The following is a 21,970-nucleotide window of genomic DNA, read 5'->3' on the forward strand; positions in this document are numbered from 1 at the left end:
AAAGTATCAACCTTCCAAAATGAAATCCAATACTATTTACTTAGTACTAATGACCTTACAAACTAATCAATAAAGGAGGAAGTTTCTGATTTTTGTGGTTACTATTGAGGTCTGTAATTATACTAAGAGTAGGTTGTACTGATTCAGCCAGGTTGGTACCGTTCTGAAAACTTGATTCTTCATATGTGAGTGCTTTGAAAGTACAGGGCAGTGCAGTGGAACCTTATCTCACACACACACACACACACACACACACACACACACACACAAACTTTCAATGAGGTCACTGGACCTCAAGTAGAAGTGCCAACTTCAGCAAATTCTTTATCCTGATATGAAATTGCTGCTCATTCCAGTTGTGGTATTAGAGTCTGCACCATTCTGCATGTGAATTATCAACATTTTTACAGCACAAACAAAATTGTATTAAATATTTCAGGACCACTGACACAAATAGGTAGCCTTATTCAGTAGAGAGAAGATTCTTCTTCTTTCTGTTGCAAATCATTTCTCTGTCAGCATTTTAAAGTTTGTTAAATGTGTGTATTCTTAAACATACACGTCAGATGATTGGATATGCAACAAACACATTTTGCCAGAAACAAATTATTTTATTTACACAAACACAAATGTTATAACATGATACAAAATACTGGACTCCAAACAATACAGAAAGGGAAGATGGAGTGAGAGGGGAGAAGGAAATTTGAGATTTACATCAGCTTGATTATGACAAAAATTATAAACATCTGCTGCAATACAATACTGTTAATAAATCACTATACACACACTTAGCACTTCACCTAAATACAGACATTTAACTTATTGACAATTCTATTAGTGACACTGGGTGGTGTCAATGGATACAAAAACAATAAAATGTGGTTTAAATGCAAATTTGACAGTTTTTGTAGTTATATATTTGAAAATAAATTCAAATAGATTGTTGCCAACATAGCAAGGAAATTGTTACAGACAGACTGTTTCACCACATGATACATCCATCCTCCAGTAGATTCTAGATAAAGGCTTTTTACCTCATTGGAACAAATATATATCAAGGCAGAATAAAATCAACAGGAAAAGAATGTTCCATAGTCAATTATGGTTGCCAAGACTGTATGGTGAAAAGGTTAAAGCAACACAGTACACTTTAATAACACAAGCTATATCTGCACTTTGCTGTTATACAGTGTAATGCAAGCTGTCATCAAAACTTGCTTTTGTTCCTCCAACAGAGATGTCTATTATAATTGTACATTTGAACACCAAGCTATACCCTAGTGGAAAATCTAGCATACAGAATTTTGGCAAAGTTACTTTGCACCTGTAAAGAATCCCAAAGGGAAATAATGACTACACCTCTCCCAGTTAGAATGCTTATACAAACTAGGTAATTAATTAGAATGGCCTTTGACTTATATTTAGTATTGCATTTCAATCTTTGTTGAAGGCATTTGATGTAACAAAAGAAAATTATGAAGCAAGTCCATCTATCACTAAAATCTACAGGGTGGGCTCTGGAAGAAGCATTTTCCAGACACGAGGCACACATTGGAAAAATCAATATTTGTACAGGAAACCCAGTTTCACTGTTTAAAACACATCACCTCCTCCATCTTACAGCTGAGCAGTTATGTTATATTTATCTTTAAACTGTATTTAAAACAATGTAACAGCACAATTTTTGTACAAACATTAAGATCTGAACAAATAATTTAAACCACCTCCCATCTTTACCCCAGTCTTGTACATTTAAGGTCACCATAAAGTCCATATTTCATATCAAATCACACTATCTTTATCAAATGAAATCGCTCCTTTCATCTTGAAAGCTAATACGCTGCAGCATTCTTATGGTCAGAAAAGCCCATCCAGTGGACCTTAAAATCAAAGCAACTTCTTATTAAAACTTTCCATCACTTCATAAATAGAGGAATGAAAACGGGATTCAACTAAAACTGAAAGAGGAATGTACGCAATAACTATTAAAACTGGAATTTTCAACTGCATTCCAGCTGAGACTTTAACATTACTATATCCACCCAAAGTCATTATTGAAAAAGTTATAGTATTTAATCCACCCAAACAGCAGCAAATCTATGAATTTAAACAATATATTCTATATATACAATTATTTATATTGTATGTTTTCAAGCTAAAAATGTAAAATATATTTTGTTTACTAAAATACATCAATACCAAGCTGCTTGCGTGAAAAAAAACACCATTTTACAAAATTCACGCCAATGTTGCAGATGGCAAGTAAAGCTTCATTTTACTGTTGTGAAATGCATGGCTGCACTTCTTTTACCTTCTATGGCCAACCCAAGTACGGCAGCAATTCTTAATAAACCTGTATTGAGAGGCCCAGCCTTTCACTTCAATCATTTACAGATTCACTGAATCAATCTTATAGCTGTCTGTCTATTGAAACAACTACTACCATGTTTAACACAGGTCCCATCTGTCATCTCTTTGATGGTATAGTTTTGTAAATATTGATTTAACAACAGGACAATGTTCACAAACATTCATTCAGTCTTGGTGTCTCTCACTTAGTTCTTATCAAATAACCCAACTTTTCTCTACTGGTGAAACTATAAAGCCTACTTCTCTCTAACCTTTACATTATTAAATTATTAAGATTTTGCATAAACCAGTTTTGAGAAACTCCTTCATTATTTTACCAACGTTTGCAAATGGCTTGTTAATCAACTATATTGTCATGTTTTGAATTCCCTGCCAAGGCAGTAAAATGTTCTGACTTTTTAAAAACACAAAAATAATCTATTTTAAGATTTACTGTTCAATGAAAGAGTGAAATCCCCCATCCGCTGTTTAACTACTACATTCACATGAGTACATAGCTGTTTTCTGTAAGCCTTTAAAAAGCATGTATCTAATAGAATTCCTACTGCTAAATGCATCAATTCAGTCACACAAAATTATCAAGGTTATCAATTTGCTTCCAACTGGACATTACATTTAGTGCCACAATTCAACAATCGCTGTACCCGCTCTTTTAAAATCCGGCTGACTTAATTAGTTTGCCTTCTAGTTTTAGAAAAGCATTGAGATAAACATACATTATCATTTATAGCCTTCTTGATTGAAATATGAATTCTATGAGCTTGGTGCTCAAATTAAACACTATGTTTTGTGAAGGAAAATGATTACAAGAACCTCTGAAGTTCAGCTGAAAATATTCCAATGTTAGACCTGCAGTCCAAAGAGCTCAGTTTGGTTCTCCTTGCCAGGTGAACCTCGATACAGAAAGCAAACAGCAAACCACCTTACCCAGCAGAAACTACAAGCCTGTTAAACATATTAGGAGTAAAAAAAAGACAAAAATAACAATTTTCTGAATATATAAACAATAAAATTGTATGAAAATTATATTGTGTTAACCTCTCTTTTCAAATTTTAAAACTTTAAGGTAACAAAGAAGGAAACCAAAATTGGGGTTCTTCAAACGGCAACTGGAGAACTTGAAAGGACATATTACAAGAGTATTTACACAACTAAACTGAAACAGTTGGTCATCAGCAAATACACAAATAAAGTTTAAGAAATTTTACAAAAAGAAATAAATAAACCAAATGTTTATACAGAGAGGGGTGTTGTTCATCTGTGACTAAAAGCAGCTGAAGATCTTTCAATCAGATGATCATGCCATTTTTGACTGTTCCAAAAATCAACAGCAGTATTTCATTGATGTAAATTAAGGCATTTAAAAATGAAGTTGTGAGTTTCAACCATTTTTTTTTTAAAGGCACAAATTTCCTTTCAATTTTCCTGACAAAATTATTATACTGCTTCCTCTCCATCGTTTTTTCTTTCCTGCTTTTCAACATCCTCTAGGAAGCTGATTCATCAACTCTCATAAGCATTTCAAACGCTAATATCTTACCACTGCATTTAGGCTAGGGATCTGAAATCAAAGCCTCAAGTGTTTTGTAACCTTTAAAACATTATTCTCCCTTAAGGGAGAACAGATGAACTTTGAAGAAATACAAAGCTGCGGTGTCCCTTTAAACTCTTCAATTTCAGGTCTTCAAATACAGACAGATTGGCTAGTGAATCTAGCTTGAAGACTAGATGTTTTTCACAACAGTTCAAGTTCAATACAATAACACTGTCAGAGGCAGACAATGGACACTGTATGTCTGATAGACTTTAAAGGAGGTTACAAGAAAGATTCACACAGGTGACAGTAATATGACCATTGGCACTTTACATTGCTGGCTCTTCTTCCATTGGTTCATCCCCTTGCCTGAAAAATAATAAAGTTTAAATTTATCTCAATGGAAGTGGCCAGAAAAGAGTCCTACAATGTTTCAAACTTCCCATGTACTAAGCTTTTTAAAAATAAATCAGTTTTTAGCACTTTGCAGTTTCAGTTAATCTTTAATATCTTTACAGATTTTTCATATTAAAAAATCAGCTGATTCAAATAATTATTTTCATGGAGAATTATCATGGTAAATTGCAAACTGAAAAATAAACTCAACATATTTAATTCACTCTGTTCTTCTAGTTAAAGGTGTAGAGTTTAAGTTATGGTACCCCACATTGTGAAATCTTTTCAGATTATTAAAGAAGAGGAAGATGATAGATTGCACATTTATTCCAGTTCTGGCAAACAGTCTCAGACTTGAAATGTTAACTGTTTCTCTTTGTGTTTTGTTTTTTATTCCTGATTTCCAGCATCTGCAGTATTTTAATTTTCACATGACTTTTAATTGTGGCTAAAAAGCTGAGAAAGAAATGGAGATTCAATTGAACATTCTATGCAAGTAGCAAAATTATAAGAAATGGAGTCTCTTCATTAAATTAAAACTTTTTCTCTTTACCACCTCCTCCCTCCCCCAGTTTTTTTAAAAAAGGTTTAACCAATCAATTGAAAGTGTGAAGGTAAGGTCAAAAACATTGCTAGATTTCAATGATGGAATTGATTCATGATGAATTGAACGCCAATAAACTGGATTGTACTGACAGCTACCTGGAGAATCAGTGCCTGGCTAAAATGTATGCGTCAACATACTCCAAATTGCCATGGCACAGAACATGTGGGTGCATTAGACACCTCACTAAAAGGTGAAGATAAGCTTAACATTTTATTTTAATTATCTTGAGTGAACTTACATATTTAACGTGGTTTTAAGCAAATTCATTAATAATTTATTTATTCACCATTTAAAATTATTTACATATTTTATTTTGCTGTTTCCAATCACTAGATTCATTCAGAAACTGACAAAGACCTTTAGTAGCATGTGCTCACACAAAGCCATTAGGGTGGTCTGCAAGCAAGGCCTAGTCACTGCTGACAGATTGTTCTACTTTATTGACTGGCTGGGGTATTGGGTGGACATTGGAAGCCCTGTGACCTTGGGACTACCTAAAAGTAGTCAACATATGACAAGCACATCCAGCACATCCAGCACAATCCAGGCCAAAAATGATGAAGCATGCAGCAGTTAAAAATTGACAAAGCAGCTATCGGCATTTCTGCAGTCATGTCATTGCTGTAAGTAGCCAGTTTGGATACTGAAAATGAAAATCTTGCAAATTGAACAATTTTAACTAACTTGACTTTTGGAGAAAGCTTGATTCAAAATACCAATCAAGCTACAATCTAAAGCAGTTTCCAAATTCATGCAAAACTGCTTATGGTAAAATCCTTTTCCCTCAAAATCACTTCTCTCGTCAGTGTGTGCTGACAGAAGTGGGCTGGAATATCAAAAACACCATTTAAAGGGAGTCACAAAGTGTCATCAATCAAATAAAACCATGAATATAGTTAATATGATTTACTTCCAGGTTTGCTGGTGGCTCTGCCACTTGACATTGCATTTAGACTTAAACATTACAATATCTACTAGACACTTCTCATAGTGTAACTTCAACATTTGCTAGAAAATCTGAACACAGAAGGTTTTAAGATGCTGCCAGTGGGAATTAATGACAGTTTTATGTCTGTGCTGGCAATAAATTTACCAATTATTTCATGCTGGGAGGCTGTTCTGTCATATTAAGAACTGAAAGCCCAGTGACCAAGAGGACCAGATCATCAAAACACTCATGAACAAAATACAAGATCCCCTCAAAAAGATTTTGTCAGGATTGGAATTTTTATTGAGAGAAAACTTGCAGAGGCCTACTAATTAGCTAAAGTCAAGGATAGATGAAGAATTTCACCGGATTAAAAACAAAGGGAAACTTTACATAAAATCAATTTAGCATCTCTTCTATTATTTATAAATAACCATAGCAAAAAAAAAATAGATTGGCAACATTCAGCAGATTAAGCAGCAAGAACAGAGGAAGGAATCGAATCAATGTTTGGGTCATCAGAACTGGAAAAGTGAGAGAATATGGGGAGTTTTAACATTGCAGAGAATGGTAAAGGTGGAGCAAATAGAGGGAATTTCTATGAGATGTGCAGACCCAAGTTGTCAAGATGATGATTACTTTAAAAAGCAGCAGTTACAAAGAGAAATCTTCCATCAATAGTCTTTTTTCATCTGGCTGTACCTGCTCTTGCATCAAGTAACTTCCACTTCAAATCAATTAGTTTCTCAAAATCAAAGTTTTAGCTATAGAATCTTGCACAGGCTCAAGCTATACCTACCACTTTACTGAGAAATTAAGAGGTAAGCTTAGCACTGGGTTAGCACTGTGGGAAATACCCATTTTCTCATTTATTCAGACCACGTACCATAAATCTTTCCAACTAATATTAAATGTAACCCTTTTAGCTCCTGCTGCAATTGTGACAACTGCTACAACTTTCAGCATATTTCCTTGTAAAAACTTTATTCCATTCTTTTAACTTTGCTATCTCTGTTGTACATGCTCTGACTCTGAGACTTTCCATATGAGTGTCTTAAGGCTGTCTTTCTTTTCTTTAACCACAACTTTTCCTCTCCACAAAACTCAAGACTTCTCAACTGCTTCTCTACTTCTCACACTGCTGCTCCCAACCAGCACAAGGATGAGATTCCTCCTTCAACGCTACCAGCCTCTATATTGAACGGATCATCCTCTGCCTACTTTAGTCAGATTCAACCAGATACAGTACTGTGCAAAAGTCTTAGGCATCCTAGATTTTTTGTATGGTTTCAGATGGTATGGCTTCCACAGAGCCCTGATCTCAACATCATTGAGGCTGTCTGGGATTACCTGGAGAGACAGAAGCAAGTGAGACAGCCAAACCTGCAGAAGAACTGTGGGAAGTTCTCCAAGATGCTTGGAACAATATATCAGCTGAATTTCTTATACAACTGCACAACAGTGTACCAAAGAAAACAGATGCAGTTTTAAAAGCAAAGGGTGGTCACACCAAATATTGATTTGCTTTAGTTTTTTTTACTGTTCACTGCTCTTTATGGTAATTTTTTTGATACTGTATTTACAAACAGTTCCTGTAATTTTTTAAAAAACATCTTTGCTTTAGAGATTTTTAAAAAAAACTTATGCCTACAACTTTTGCACAGGAGTGTATCTTCTCATTTTTCTCTTTGGTATCCTGAAGGACCATTCCCTCCATAACTACCTGGATCACTCTTCACTTCCACCAAGAATTCCCTTTCCTATGGAAATATGGAACAATGATGAACCTGCTGTTTTATCACTTTCCTTCCCAGCATACAGAGACTGAAAAAGTTCTTCCTTGTGAAGCAGCTATTAACTTGCACCTCTGACAATTTTGTGTATTTAGTGCTCACAATATGGTCCCCTCTTCTTTGAAAAAATGCAGATTTAGTGACAGTTTTGCAGAAAATCTCCATTCAGTTTACAAGGGGTATCCCGAATTTCTAGATGCCTATCAGTTAAATTCTCCATCTCACTCCGCCCCTTTATTATTCCTTATTTATACAAATTGATTTGAATGCAAAAGCGCAAGGTTTGATCAATAAGTTTGTGGATGACATGAATTTAAGTGCTGTTGATAGTGAAGAAGGTTATTATGGATTAAAGGTGACCTTGGTAAGTTAGGGAAGTGGGTTGAGGAGTTGCAAGTGTATTTCAATCAGTTAAATGCATTTTGGAAAGTCCAACCAGTGTAGGATTTATCTTGTTAATGGAAAGGTGCTAGAGAGTGTAATGGAACAGAGGGACTTCAGAGTACAAGTACATAGCTTGTTGAAAATGGTACCACAGGTAGACAGGGTGGTAAAAAAGGAATTTAGTATGCTGGCCTTCATCAGTCAGGGCATTTAGTATAGGAGTAGGGGCATTATGTTGCAATTGTATAAGTGAGGCCACACTTGGGAGTGCTGTGGACAGTTTTGGTCGTCCAGTTATAGGAAAGATGTATTTAAGTTGGAAGGAGTACATAGTGTAGGAGAATAAGGAGACCTTATAGAAACTTTTAACATTATGAGAGGTATAGGTAAGGTGGATGGTAAGTCTTTTCTCCAGGGTAGGGGAGTGCAAAACTAGCTGGCATGCAGAACTAGAGGGACTAGATTGACAGCGAGAGAGGAAAGAATTAAAAGGGAGCTGAGGGAGAACATTTTCATGCAGAGGGTGGCAGGTATGTGGAACAAGCTGCCAGAAGAAGTGGTTGAGGAAGGTACAATAGTATCATTTAAGCAGCACTTGGTAAGTGGGGTTTGGGGCTGACAGGGGCATCGGGGGAACGCAGGAAATTGGAGCGAGCTGGGTGGGGCACATGGTTGGCACAGATTCTTGGGCAGTGCTGTATTAATCTATGACTCTTGTATTGCTCCAATGATGCCCAATGCAAGTGCAAAGAACAACACCTCAATCTGGGCATGTTGTAGCTCTTGAGATTTATTTTATTTACTTATCTACTTAGGGATACAGTGCTGAGAAGGCCCTTCGGCCCATGCAACCTACGACAACCCAATTAACTCTAATCTAATTCAGGGATTAATCACATGCTTGGGCTGTGGGAGGAAACTGAAAACCCATGCATTCCACAGGGATGACAGACAGAAACTCCTTACAGACAGTGTTGTAATTAAACTCTGACACCCTGAGTGGTTATAGCGTTGTGCTAACTGCTATTTTTGCACTTTGAAGGATCCTGGACCTAAAAATGAAACCTCAAGTGTTTCCGTCCCCAGTGCTGCAGCTCAACCTCATGAGTACTTCCATCATTTTTTGTTTTTATCTTGCTTTTCAGCAGTTGCAGCTTTTGCTCCAATTCTTATTCATTAGGAAAGAGATGAAATAATTACCTGGCCTCTGGTTCAGAACTGCTCTGCTCGGTGTCTACTGTCAGAGAGGCTAATGCTGTAACAGTTGCTGCTTCTTCTTTCTCGTGCTTTTGGGCCTCCAGTAGGGAGTAACTCACTGTGGAAGCAAAACGCTTCACCGAACTCCAGTGTTTGCCTGAAAGTCAAATTATCAATGCTTGGAAAATTTGTCAAGTTTTCTCATTAATGGGGCATAAACAACTGCAGCTCATGTATATAGTGCAACTATTGTGCATATGGTGTAGCTATCATTGTTGCAAAAAGATACAAAACTATATATGCAGTAAGTATACAAGAAATCTCCTTTTTTCAAACAAGGCAGAGAAGGAGCTTGAGATAAAGTTCAGAGTCATAATCTCACTGCACATTCTGGAAAGGATAATTTCCCACTGGTAATCTTATTCTAAAGAATTCCATCTAATGAATATACACTCAGATCGAACAGTAATCTTCTGGTCTTTGTTTATTTTAATACAGACTTTGCCAAGCAATCACTGGGATAAGGTTGTGTCATTTACAAAAAGTGAGTCAGGATGGCATTGGTTCTACTATTGACAATCTATACAATTTAGGCCCATTTTATAGCTGCATTTGAATTGCTTCAGATGGAGACAGTTTTACAAATGTTATTGGGTTGTTCTGTTTATAATGCAGTGTAGATTTCAGAGCACTTTTGGCAACACAGCAATGGCTGCCCCTTTAAGGCTACTGATCATTTGCAAACATGCAAGGACAACCTAATTTCTGGCTCTGGATGTTCATGGAAATAAATGATTTATGGAGCTCTGTAACGTAAAAACATGCATATGGCATACTGTGCCCTCAGAATTAATGACAGAGTTTTATATTTGTGTGGCTGGTAGTTTATATATGCATGGCTGCTCTGAAGATACAAGGAAAACATTTTTGAGATCAATTTTATTACAATGCTGCTACCAAACCACTGTTGTGGTGAAGAGGAAGTATTAAGGAGCTTACTAATGTAATTTCTAACATTCCTGTCCATAAGCAGTACATCAACGAGAACATTAAGAAGTTATTTAGAGCAAAAACTTACTTTGAATCTCAATCACTTTCTCTAGTGATGCTACTGCATTTGCATTGGGTTTTTGCTGAAGTATTTCTTGAGGCAGAGGATCCAGCTGGTAAGATTTATTTAAAAAAAGGTAAGAATTTTATATATACATATATACATTAATTATTCTAGCACTGGTAGGTAACAAGAAAGTACAACTTACAAGGTAATTTATGTCAGAGGAAAAAGATCAAATTTCATACTTTACGGATAGCATTAAGGGGCAAAAGCTACTGCCTTCTATTAAATGAACTTGTAAAGGACATTCAATTGTAAATTACAAGCAGACATGTTTATGAAAAGAAAAAGTTATGGTAAAATTCAAATATTCTATGGGCTAAAAGTGATTTCAGCTGTGACTCTTCAATTTCATTTAATGTTATATTACCTTTTAAAGCACATTGAATGCATCAATATATCAAAAAACAATTGTCAGTTTAGCACCTCTGCTGTTAAAGAAGTATCTTTACAACACGATCTGGTTTTGATTTTGACTGTTCTGCATACCTCATTACCCAGCAGGGCTGATACACAGGCCTCAGATGCATCACAGATGGCAGTGAGATCATGTCCTCCTTCTAAAGCAAGAACCACACGTCCTGCAGCCAACTTCATCAGCTGTTTGGTCAGGTAGCCAAAACCTGAGAAAGAAACACACGTGAAGTATACAGATTAGTTGTGAAAACATTTTGAGAATAAGTTATACAGAAATATACTTTGATGATACATCATGAATTGACATCATGCCGTTGAACATAATTACGATAAATATGGATCATGCTTCTCGTCCCATCTTCTGAAAAAAGCCTAAAAAATCATTTCCTGTTGGTACCACCAAGAACATTACATAATGGCTTTATAAAGTAGTCCAATGAGTTAGATGGGGCTAATTTTTGAGATTGGAAAACAGGTATAGCTGCTACTATGTAGCATGCTTATTATTATTGATAAGGGGAGAATCTTTAGGAAAAAGTACTTTATTCATGTTAACAAGTTATTAACCTTTAATTAATTTGATAAGAACTACAACAAAATGCAAAAGCATTTCTGTTAGCTGTCAAATATCATCTGCAATAATTATGTTGATGTATCAGGTAATTTTATTGTTAAGCTTTATAGCTGTCACATTTGTTAGATTTAATGACCTCTCATTCACCAACAAACTCATGAAGATTCCTATAAATATTGGAAAACAAATAAAATTGCAGATGCTGTAAGAGGAAACAGAAATGCTGGAAGAATTTAGCCAGTCAAGCAGCAACTATTGAAAGGGTCTTTGACTTGACATGTTAACTGGTTTCTCTTTCCCCAGTTCTTCCAGTATTTGTTTACCTACAGATATTGCCTGACTTCAATGACAGAGTTTATCACAAAATTATAGATCATTGATAGAAGTTCAATGTATTAGGTAATTATTGTAAATTAAAACTATAGAATACAAAAAACTACTCCTTGTTATATGGAGTTCTTTTGAATTACACATTTGAGTTCATCTCATTTCAGTCCTTGAAAGGCTAATATCAGCACTGAATTCGGTTATGCAAACATTCCGTTAGGTCACAACTTCAATGGTTTTCCACTTTCACTACAATACACAATCCATAAATTTGTATGAAGTGTGGTCAGTTGTTCCAGAAGCATATAACACTGTAGGTTGAATGATAAACTGGATGACATTAAATTGCACAATGAAAACCTATTTAATGGGTAAACAAATTCATGGCATTGAAGCTACTCACTATCCTGCTTGCCAAAATATCAGTGATTTTTTTTCTGCACTTGACCTTAATAATCTCTGGTTTTATTTCCACAGCCCATGGCAAGGGACAAGATATACTTCCTAAATTGTATTTCAACTACAATTAAATATTATCAGATTTTATCTATGTACTTTTAAAGGAACTTAATGGAAAAATCAAAATATTTCTATGGAATGTGACCAATATATTGGTATATTTGAATGCTTTCTTCAAACTGCTATCTTTAATCTAATCCTGAAAAAAGAAATGAAAGAATTAACACAGTACAGAGCATTACATCTTATCAAATAAGCTTTTTAACATTTTAATGAGTAATAATCAATCTACTAACTTAGCTCAATAAAGGCTTATACAGTATAAAACCATTAATAGTTTTGTTTTAAAATGCATACTTTTGCAGGAAGCTTAGTGCATGCACATGGGAAAGGCTAGTAGTTCTTTCTATATAAGCATCTCTAGGTTTATTGAAGAAGTCTCGCTACAGCTACTTTTATAGTTCAGGTAAGATCATGAGGTGTTAATGTTAATGAACTAGCTTCTGGTTATTACACTTCTACTATGTTAAAAACCTGTACATGAGCAAAGTGAACTGGAAACTGTGCTGTACATAACAGTACCCAACTCTTGAATGCCTGTCTTGAGGACTTCAAACCAAAGATATATTATTGTAAATTTTACATTTGGTAATTTAACATTCATATTTTTCTTTTACCTTATTAATATTTTCATCCAACTGTTAAGTTATTTGAAATTTGGACAATACTTTCAAAATGTGAAAATTATCCAATTCAACATTATATGCACGTGACTCATTATACTTCAGTTTTTCTGTATGCAGTCACAGTCAAGAAGATGAAGGCAGAATCATTGACTTTTTTGAAAAGTTACTGGTAGCATACAATCTTTTGCTGTCCTGGGTAATTTTGAAATAGGCCTGAAAGCTCAAGGCAGGAAATTATAAGTTAGAAATATTTTTATGCAACAAAGTAAGCTTGAAATAAATAGGGTATAAAAATAACTTCTGCAGAGAATAGACTAAACTACTTTTATATTTTTAAATCTGAAAAGGTATTTCAATATTTAAAGCATTTTGTGTCTGAGATAACAAATACTGAAGTCTAAATATATTTGATTGATTTTGAATCAAAGACTAGAATTTGAACATGGTAGATTCTTGTCATCTCAAAATAGTGATGACTGCAGTGATTATAGCAGCAATGCTTTACATTGCGGAGGAATCATAACAAATGCACTCATGGAAACTGCATGAGACATGCTCTGTAATCTAGGCTGCATCCTGGTATATCTCCTCTGCACCCTCTCTAAAGCTTCCACATCCTTCATATGTAACATCCTTCCTATAAAGAGGTGACCAGAACTGAACTCAATACTCTAAGTGTGTTTTATAGAGCTGCAACATTATCTAGCAGCTCTTGAAATCAATCCTGACTAGTGAAGTAATCAATGACAATGGAAAAAAACATAAAAAAAACTCATTCTGTCTAGTGCAGAATACCTATAACCCAGTGACTTTGCAGATTTTTTCCACTGACCCCAATCTAGAAATTGATAAACTAAAGGTCTCAAGAATAATATGTTGCTCTCCAAAGTAACCTCAGATTATACTATATAGTCATGGAGTCATACAGCATAGTATACAGTCACAGTGTTCCAACTTACACTTGGCTGTTGCAGAGTATCCACCAAGAGGTGACGGATGTCCTTCGACAGCATCAAAACCAGCAGACACCAACACAACATCAGGGGAAAACTCACTGGCTATGGGCATCACAACCGTCCTAAAAAAATCGAAACACATTCTATGCAAGGGGAAACAAGTAAATCCACTAAAAAGCACTTCTTTTCTTGAGAATTTATGCTTTTAACAATTAAAAATGTTACAGCCATAAAATTCTGCACACTTTTCAAATGTATTTAACTGGAATAGACTGTACCTACTTTAAAAGTACAAACAGATTATATTTGGCAGATTTAATTTAATAGCTTTTACTTTCAGCTCATACAGGTTTACAAAAGGGACCCTGTCTCTAATGCTATTCAGAAAGCAGTTTGCTAAAACACAAGTATAAGTTCATATCCATGAAATGGTTGAACAGTAGGTGGCTGCTACTCACATTTGAAGGACTCTGGACTAACAAATACCACATGCCCATATCGTGTAAACTTTAGTCCAACAGCATTATGTCATTAATTGTGTTGGCACCATGCATATAAAAAGCACATGCAATTCTATAAACTGTCTGCTGAAGGAGATTTTTTTCAATATGTCTGAAAGTTAGTTTTAATGCAAAATTCATTGATATGAAGTTTTCAATGTAAGAAGTGATTCAATTTGTACAATGTAAAGAACAGCACAAAAACACATTTATGTTGCTTAGAGTGGGATTATTCTGTCAATAGTTTGCCAGGTTCAATTCTTGATCATAATCAATTTAGTTGATCTAAATTGTGGCAATGATGAAGCCACTTCAGTTTACTTCAATGTTTTCATGCTTGGTTTGCTGAAGGACTGGGTGGTTGATGGCTGTGGTTGTTGGGATGCAGGGGAAGGGAAATGCAAAGAAATTCTTCTGAAGTCTAGTGACAGGAATGCCTGCAGTTATAATAACTCCAATGGTCAAATCTACATAAGACTAACTGTCACTGGGATGGATTTAATGAACTGTTTGAAAAGGGGGAACTCAACCACAATGAGTTATCATCTCCTTGAAGAACTCAGGGATTAATATCTGTAAATTTGCTTGTTGCTGCTCATAAACCAAAGAATTACAAATACAGAACATTTGATGAATATAGCTCTCAAAGAGATTATGAATATTGATCCCAATAAGGGAAATCAGTGCAATTGTGGTCATAACATGTTAGGTATCACTATATGCATACTGCCAGATGTAGTAGAAACATGTCTTGTTCAGATAGTCTGTAGTATCTATGATAGAATCTTTTGTCATTTCTGGACAACAAAAATAAAATTTTAACAACAAACATAAGGTCCTTTACACAGGAAATATCATATGCACAGAGACTCCCATGAATCATAATAAACTTCACAAAGCCCATGTAAAGGTTCTCTAACCAAAACAATTTAGATAAAGCTTGCTTGCAACTGTTCAAAATGATGCTGTTAAACAACCAACTCAATTTGTTTTCCATTATTAAGGACCATGCTATAAGTACAGCAATGCTTGCACCTTTTTTTTTGTTTGCAAACAAGGAAACAGCAGACATATGGCTTTTAAAGTCAGTAAAGTCAGCTGAACTTCCATGATTGAAAACAGCACCAGGATAATTTTCTAACATCAAACAATGATGGCCTCAAAGACAGCAGCTGGAACTACACAAGTGTAAGAACGAACCTAAGTCTACAAAATTTGTGATATGCTGGGTATGCAAAAAGGAAAAAGGGCAGCCTTCTGGATTTCATTATATTCAATTATCTGATCCAACTCCAGCCTGACCCTGTAGCATGCAAGCAAGGAAATTTGGCTTCTAGTCTGTTTAGTGTTATCCTGCCTGAGGCTCTTGACCATTTCCTGGAAGCCCCTTTTACCAAATGTTAGTTCCTTTTAATAAAATATTTTTGCAAATTCTATAGACTCTTTTTTGCTTCCACTTTATTAGACTCTGCCTAAATCAAAGGATTTAAGTAGTATTTGTGGATGGTTCTTTTGATCGTAAACTAAAGTAGTACATGACTAAATATACAACTTGTACAATTAACAATTCCCCAACCCAGATACTCCAGATAAAATTGCAGCAGTGCTAATTACATGCAGGTGAACACCTGAAGCAATATTCTAAGCCTGATTTCACTATAAGTAAAATAATTACAAGGTTCAGAAAAATAACTTAATTGTAGCAATCAATCAATATTTAATCCTCAGGCATTTAAATTAAAGCTGTTTTGTGTGATTCTTAATGAATTTACCTCCATTTTAATTACACTTTTTATTTTTCTGCAGGAGAGTATTATGTACGGTACAACCATTAAACAAAGGAACACATGTATGTGTTAAGAGTACATGTGGGTACTGAGAGAAATACAATAATGTCATGAACATACTGTTATTAAGGGAAAAAAATCAATCTTGCTAACAGTGTTTTCTGACGATATAGGTAGTAGTTCCATGTAATGAATGATCACCTGAAAGCTGTCAAGTACTCCACATCTCCATTAGAGGGATCCACACCACCTGTCCAAGCAATGTTAACATTGAATCCTACTCCAAGTCCTGTTCCAACCTTGAAAAGTTAATAAACAAAGGAGGATGTCTATAAATAAAGCTTTAATAAAAGGTAACTGCCAGAAGCAATTTTACTGAAATGTGCAAATTCTGTTCACCAAGTTTAATTACTCTTATAGTTTCAAAGAAGATTGAAATATATGATGATAAAACATCTTTTATTTATTCATTTGTAAGATGCGGCTGTCACTAGCAATGCTGGTCAGCCATATCTTTCATATTGGCTTTGGGGCTAGCATACATGCAAGACTGAAATATAAAACTGATTCACTGACAAGTGGATGGCTTCTTCTGGTGAAAACATTTATCACCCAATATCTGCAAATGTCTTTATTCCAGGATGAATGTGACAGTGAGACAAACCTGATGCATTTTGGCAAGTTTAATTTAAAAAGTTAAACCATGAAGCAAAAATATGATGCACAAGAAATCTCAGTATTTGGAAGAATATCTGAGAGAGTGCAGAGTTTGTATGTTCCTGTCAGGATTAAAGGCAAAGTGAATAAGATTAAGGAACCTTGGTTCTCTAGGGATATTGGAACTCTGATACAGAAGGACAGATGTATGACATGTATAGGAAACAGGGAGCAAATAAGGTACTTGAGGAGTATAAAAAGTGCAAAAAAATACGTAAAGAAATCAGGAGGGCTAAAAGAAGACATGAGGTAGCTTTGGCAGTCAAGGTGAAGGATAATCCAAAGAGCTTCTGCAGGTATATTAAGAGCAAAAGGATAGTAAGGGATAAAATTTTTCCTCTTGAAGATCAGAGTGGTCGGCTATGTACGGAACCTAAAGAAATGGGGGAGATCTTAAATGTTTTTTTTGCATCTGTATTTACTAAGGAAACTGGCATGGAGTTAATGGAAATAAGATAAACAAGCAGTGAGGTCATGGAACCTATACAGATTGAAGAGGAGGAGGTGCTTGCTATCTTGAGGCAAATCAGAGTAGATAAATCCCCAGGACCTGACAGGGTATTCCCTCGGACCTTGAAGGAGACTAGTGTTGAAATTGCAGGGACCCTGGCAGATATATTTAAAATATCGGTATCTATGGGTGAGGTGCCAGAGGATTGGAGGACAGCTCATGTTGTTCCATTGTTTAAAAAGGGCTCAAAAAGGAATCCAGGAAATTATAGGCCGGTAAGTTTGACGTCGGTAGTAGGTAAATTATTGGAAGGAATACTAAGAGATAGGATCTACAAGTATTTAGATAGACAGGGACTTATTAGGGAGAGTCAACACGGCTTTGTGCGTGGTAGGTCATGTTTAACACATCTATTAGAGTTTTTTGAGGAGGTTACAAGGAAAGTGGATGAAGGGAAGGCAGTGGATGTTGTCTACATGGACTTCAGTAAGGCCTTTGACAAGGTCCCGCATGGGAGGTTAGTTAGGAAGATTGAATCGCTAGGTATACATGGAGAGGTAGTAAATTGGATTAGACATTGGCTCAATGGAAGAAGCCAGAGAGTGGTAGTGGAGGATTGCTTCTCTGAGTGGAGGCCTGTGACTGGTGGTGTGCCACAGGGATTGGTGCTGGGTCCATTGTTATTTGTCATCTATATCAATGATCTGGATGATAATATGGTAAATTGGATCAGCAAATTTGCTGATGATACAAAGATTGGAGGTGTAGTGAACAATGAGGAAGGTTTTCAAAGCTTGCAGAGGGATCTGGACCAGCTGGAAAAGTGGGCTGAAAAATGGCAGATGGAGTTTAATTCAGACAAGTGTGAGGTATTGCACCTCGGAAGGTCAAACCAAGGTAGAACATACAAGGTAAATGGTAGGGCACTGAGGAGTGCAGTAGAACAGAGGGATCTAGGAATACAGATACAAAATTCCCTAAAAGTGGCGTCACAGGTAGATGGGGTTGTAAAGAGAGCTTTTGGTACATTGGCCTTTATAAATCAAAGTATTGAGTACAAGAGTTGGAATGTAATGGTGAGGTTGTATAAGGCATTGATGAGGCTGAATTTGGAGTATTGTGTGCAGTTTTGGTCACCGAATTACAGGAAGGATATTAATAAGGTTGAAAGAGTGCAGAGAAAGTTTACAAGGATGATGCCGGGACTTGAGAAACTGAGTTACAGAGAAAGGTTGAATAGGTTAGGACTTTATTCCCTGGAGCGTAGTAGAATGAGGGGAGACTTGATAGAGGTGTATAAAATTATGATGGGTATAGATAGAGTGAATACAAGCAGGCTTTTTCCACTGATGCTAGGGGAGAAAAAAACCAGAGGACATGGGTTAAGGGTGAAGGAGGAAAAGTTTAAAGGGAACATTGGGGGGGGGGGGGCTTCTTCACACAGAGAGTGGTGGGAGTGTGGAATGAGCTGCCAGATGAAGTTGTAAATGTGGGATCACTTTTAACATTTAAGAAAAACTTGGACAGGTACGTGGATGAGAGGTGTATGGAGGGATATGGTCCAGGTGCAGGTCAGCGGGACTAGGCAGAAAAATGGTTCGGCACAGCCAAGAAGGGCCAAAAGGCCTGTTTCTGTGCCGCAATGTTCTATGGTTCTATTTTTGCATGGAATCAGACATAGTGAATCTTCCTCTCAGGAAAAAAAAACTCTGGGCCTCTTGTGAAGATTTCCATGATGCTCATGATATCTTTGCACTATGTACAAAGTACATATGTTGCATTAAAGAACATTACAGCACAGGAAAAGGTCCTACTGCCCACAGTGTTGTTTCTCTAACATAACCATTTACACATTCTGGAGCAACACACACAGTGCTGGAGTAATTCAGTGGGTCGAGATTCTGATGAAAATATCATCTGTCCATTTCCCTCTTGCATTTTGTGTGTTGCTCCAGATTTGCAGCATCTGCTGTCTCACTAGTCTCTATTTGCACATACTGTTTGTAAATGCTAAATATATTATCATATAATTAAGCTAATACAGGTACTCCCCAAGGTTCCATCCACATGAATTGTTTATAACCTGAACTGTTTCGAAGTTCAAAATGTTGTAGTGAACCGAGTTCCTACACAGATGTCTGCAGCTCCATAGCACCAAGTAAATCCATCCCACAGGTCTACCAAACTTGCCAATGTACCAATACAGACACTGTTTATCAGATTCTTGCTGATAGGCTAGCATAAAAGAGCTGACAACATTGTATCACATTATGTAAATAATATGCATTTGGACTGTGAGGTTCTTGTCCACCTATAACCCTGGATTTGGTATAAAATTACTACTTTGGCAGATTCCATTGTTGGATACATCTTCTTGTTGACGGTTCAAAAAGTGGAGTGAGATCAGACAATGGTCAACAAGTAAAAATTTGCTCCCTATAGCTTGAAGTCCAATTTGTCTGAAATCCAATGATTTAAAAATCGATGCATTAACATGAACACAAGAAATGTGTAAATGTCCGAATTCTATGATCAGTGTATCTGTGACACCATTGTTTACACAGAGCAATGGTATTGTGACAGTACAAACAACAATTTGTATGTGAAAGGTAGATGACCATTACATACACTACTGATCTGTGTAAGGTAGGAATATGAGGTTGGATGCAGCAGCAAAATCTCATAGATGTTTATTATGTAGCACTGCATTAACCTAGCTGTAGTCTCAATGGGCACATTGATTTCAAATGGAAGAAGTAAATGTTAAGAAAGTAGCCAGTTGCCCTTTAATTTCAATGTGTTTAATTGTTTAATGTGAGTTCTTTAATTTTTTAAATCGAGAAGTATATTTTTCAAAAGTGCTTGAATGTCACAAGTGTTCAATTTAAACCATTGCTTCGACTGTTATTATGATCTGAAGGCAAAGTGTTACTAACTGTCAAGTGGACCTGGGGAAGGTCCACCATTCACACTACCTGTGCTAATCTGTGCTTCTTTGAGAACCACGGCCCACCCTCAAAGCAAAAGTACAGGCTGCAAAAAAAACGTGTACTGCAAGTGCAGATGATTGGCAAATTTGGCCAGCTTGTGGATCACCCCAATACGCTTTACGTAGTTTGCAAGACAGCTAGGGCTTGCTAACTTAGAAAGTGCAAACAGGACGGATTTGGTGAATGTAGTAGTTGGGTAAAAAAGGAAAGACTCATCTTTTGTTAGCTGAAGGCTGGAAGTATGTCTTAGGATAAACTAGAGTTTTATATTTAAAAATTCATTAAACAGTACTGTCAGGTACTGTGTATTAGTTCTTAATTGTTATCAATGAATCCAGTGTATGCTGCCGTGTTCTTTTGAATGTAAATGAGCAAAATCAGTGCAATTAGTGTACATAATGGACAATTAGTGTACATATGGACTGCCTTCATGCAATTTTTGCATCTTTCAAATCTTCATTTTCAATTTAACATTCACGATGAATGTTGATACTTAGAAATTCTTTGTAGTTCCTAACTTCTTGAAGTAGTGAAATTGTTTCATTTTCACTCCTGGCAGTTCCTCGCATCCCCAAGCCTCAATGCTTGAAACCACAGTGAGCAAGATAGTTCAGAATCGTCTTACTGCTTATTTCTTGGCAACTATCAGTAACAAAAATCAATGCTTTTTGAACATAAGCACATGAAACTGACACTATTTAAAAAACTGTTTGCACTAACTAAGCATGGTGTAGTGTTTAACAGCCACACAAGTGCATGTGTCTGACACTAGTTAGAAACTATTCAGCAAATGTCTCTTGTCCCAATTAAGTGGTATAGTATCCCAAATAAACAAGAGAACCTCCATTAGCTTTGGTGTTTAAGAGTTGTCCCAATTAACCAGAATCCTCTGTATTGAGAGTTTCTGTCTCTGTCAGTCTTTCAGATAATGAGGTCCAGATTCACACAGACACGTGGGTGGAAAAATCTTGTTCATCTGTACTCTAATCTTTCCACCATTTATGAAAGCCCAGGAACACCACAAATTTCTATTGCACATCTGTAGACATCGTTTGTATTCAAGAAATTTTAGCTGAGTTTTTAAGCTGGAGTCCTGAGTTGTTCTGAGCAGGGGCAGAATCTTCAAAAGGATAGATATATTCTCTTTAGCTTAGTCCACAATTCTCAAAGGCTGTGTTGCGTGTCAAGTTTAAGAAGATCTCATTAGGGTTAAAGAAGAGCTTAGAGAGGGAGGAGAGGATGCAGTTTTTGTGGTGCTTGTAGGAATCAATCATCTAAGACCAAAGAAAACAGTTCTGTTGAAGTATGGGCATTTGGGTCTAAATTATCGATCAGTATCACATAGATAACTATCTCCTGGGTCATATGCAAACTGGCACAGACATATCAAACATGTCAGAAAGATAAAAGGAGAGGAAAGGACTTCTAGTCAAGATGGTGTTGAGCTGCAATGTCTGTTGATATCGTGGCTCAGCTTTTTTAGGCTCCCAGGAATGGTTTTGGGACAGCACAGGTAGTTAAGGGTCACGTTAGGGTTTAGGGACAGGATGAGGGAGAGATAGAGGTCAGAGACAAGAGCTAGTGTTCGGAGTCCAGGTCAGAGATTTCCAAAGTTGGAGGTCAGTGATCCTGGAGGTCAGGTCATCAGGTGTTGAGTAGACCAGACAAATAATCCCTAGGATGGCAAGTCCCAGATTAGAGGTCCACATGGGCAGGAGTCACAAGGATCACCAGAGGTGGAGGTCTGTGCGTCAAACCAGTGATCAGTAGGTCCTGGGGT

At 36.4% G+C, this 21,970-nt stretch overlaps 1 protein-coding gene across 14 annotated transcripts in view; it reads right to left on the bottom strand.

The window, feature by feature from the left end:
- Positions 1-600: 600 nt before the first annotated feature.
- hdac5 (histone deacetylase 5) overlaps positions 601-21,970 on the bottom strand; it is a 321,402-nt gene continuing 300,032 nt past the window's right edge. For all 14 annotated transcript variants that reach the window (XM_073071644.1, XM_073071647.1, XM_073071643.1 and 11 more), the window contains 6 exons: positions 16,234-16,331; positions 13,749-13,867; positions 10,816-10,949; positions 10,291-10,375; positions 9,216-9,369; positions 601-4,276 (listed from right to left, as the gene is read on the bottom strand). In XM_073071644.1, coding sequence (XP_072927745.1) covers positions 4,237-4,276; positions 9,216-9,369; positions 10,291-10,375; positions 10,816-10,949; positions 13,749-13,867; positions 16,234-16,331 — 630 coding nt within the window. In that variant the 3' untranslated portion in view covers positions 601-4,236. The remainder of the gene's footprint in view (positions 4,277-9,215; positions 9,370-10,290; positions 10,376-10,815; positions 10,950-13,748; positions 13,868-16,233; positions 16,332-21,970) is intronic.

This window comes from Hemitrygon akajei, chromosome 18 (genome assembly GCF_048418815.1).
Source record: "Hemitrygon akajei chromosome 18, sHemAka1.3, whole genome shotgun sequence".
Lineage (NCBI taxonomy): Eukaryota > Metazoa > Chordata > Chondrichthyes > Myliobatiformes > Dasyatidae > Hemitrygon > Hemitrygon akajei.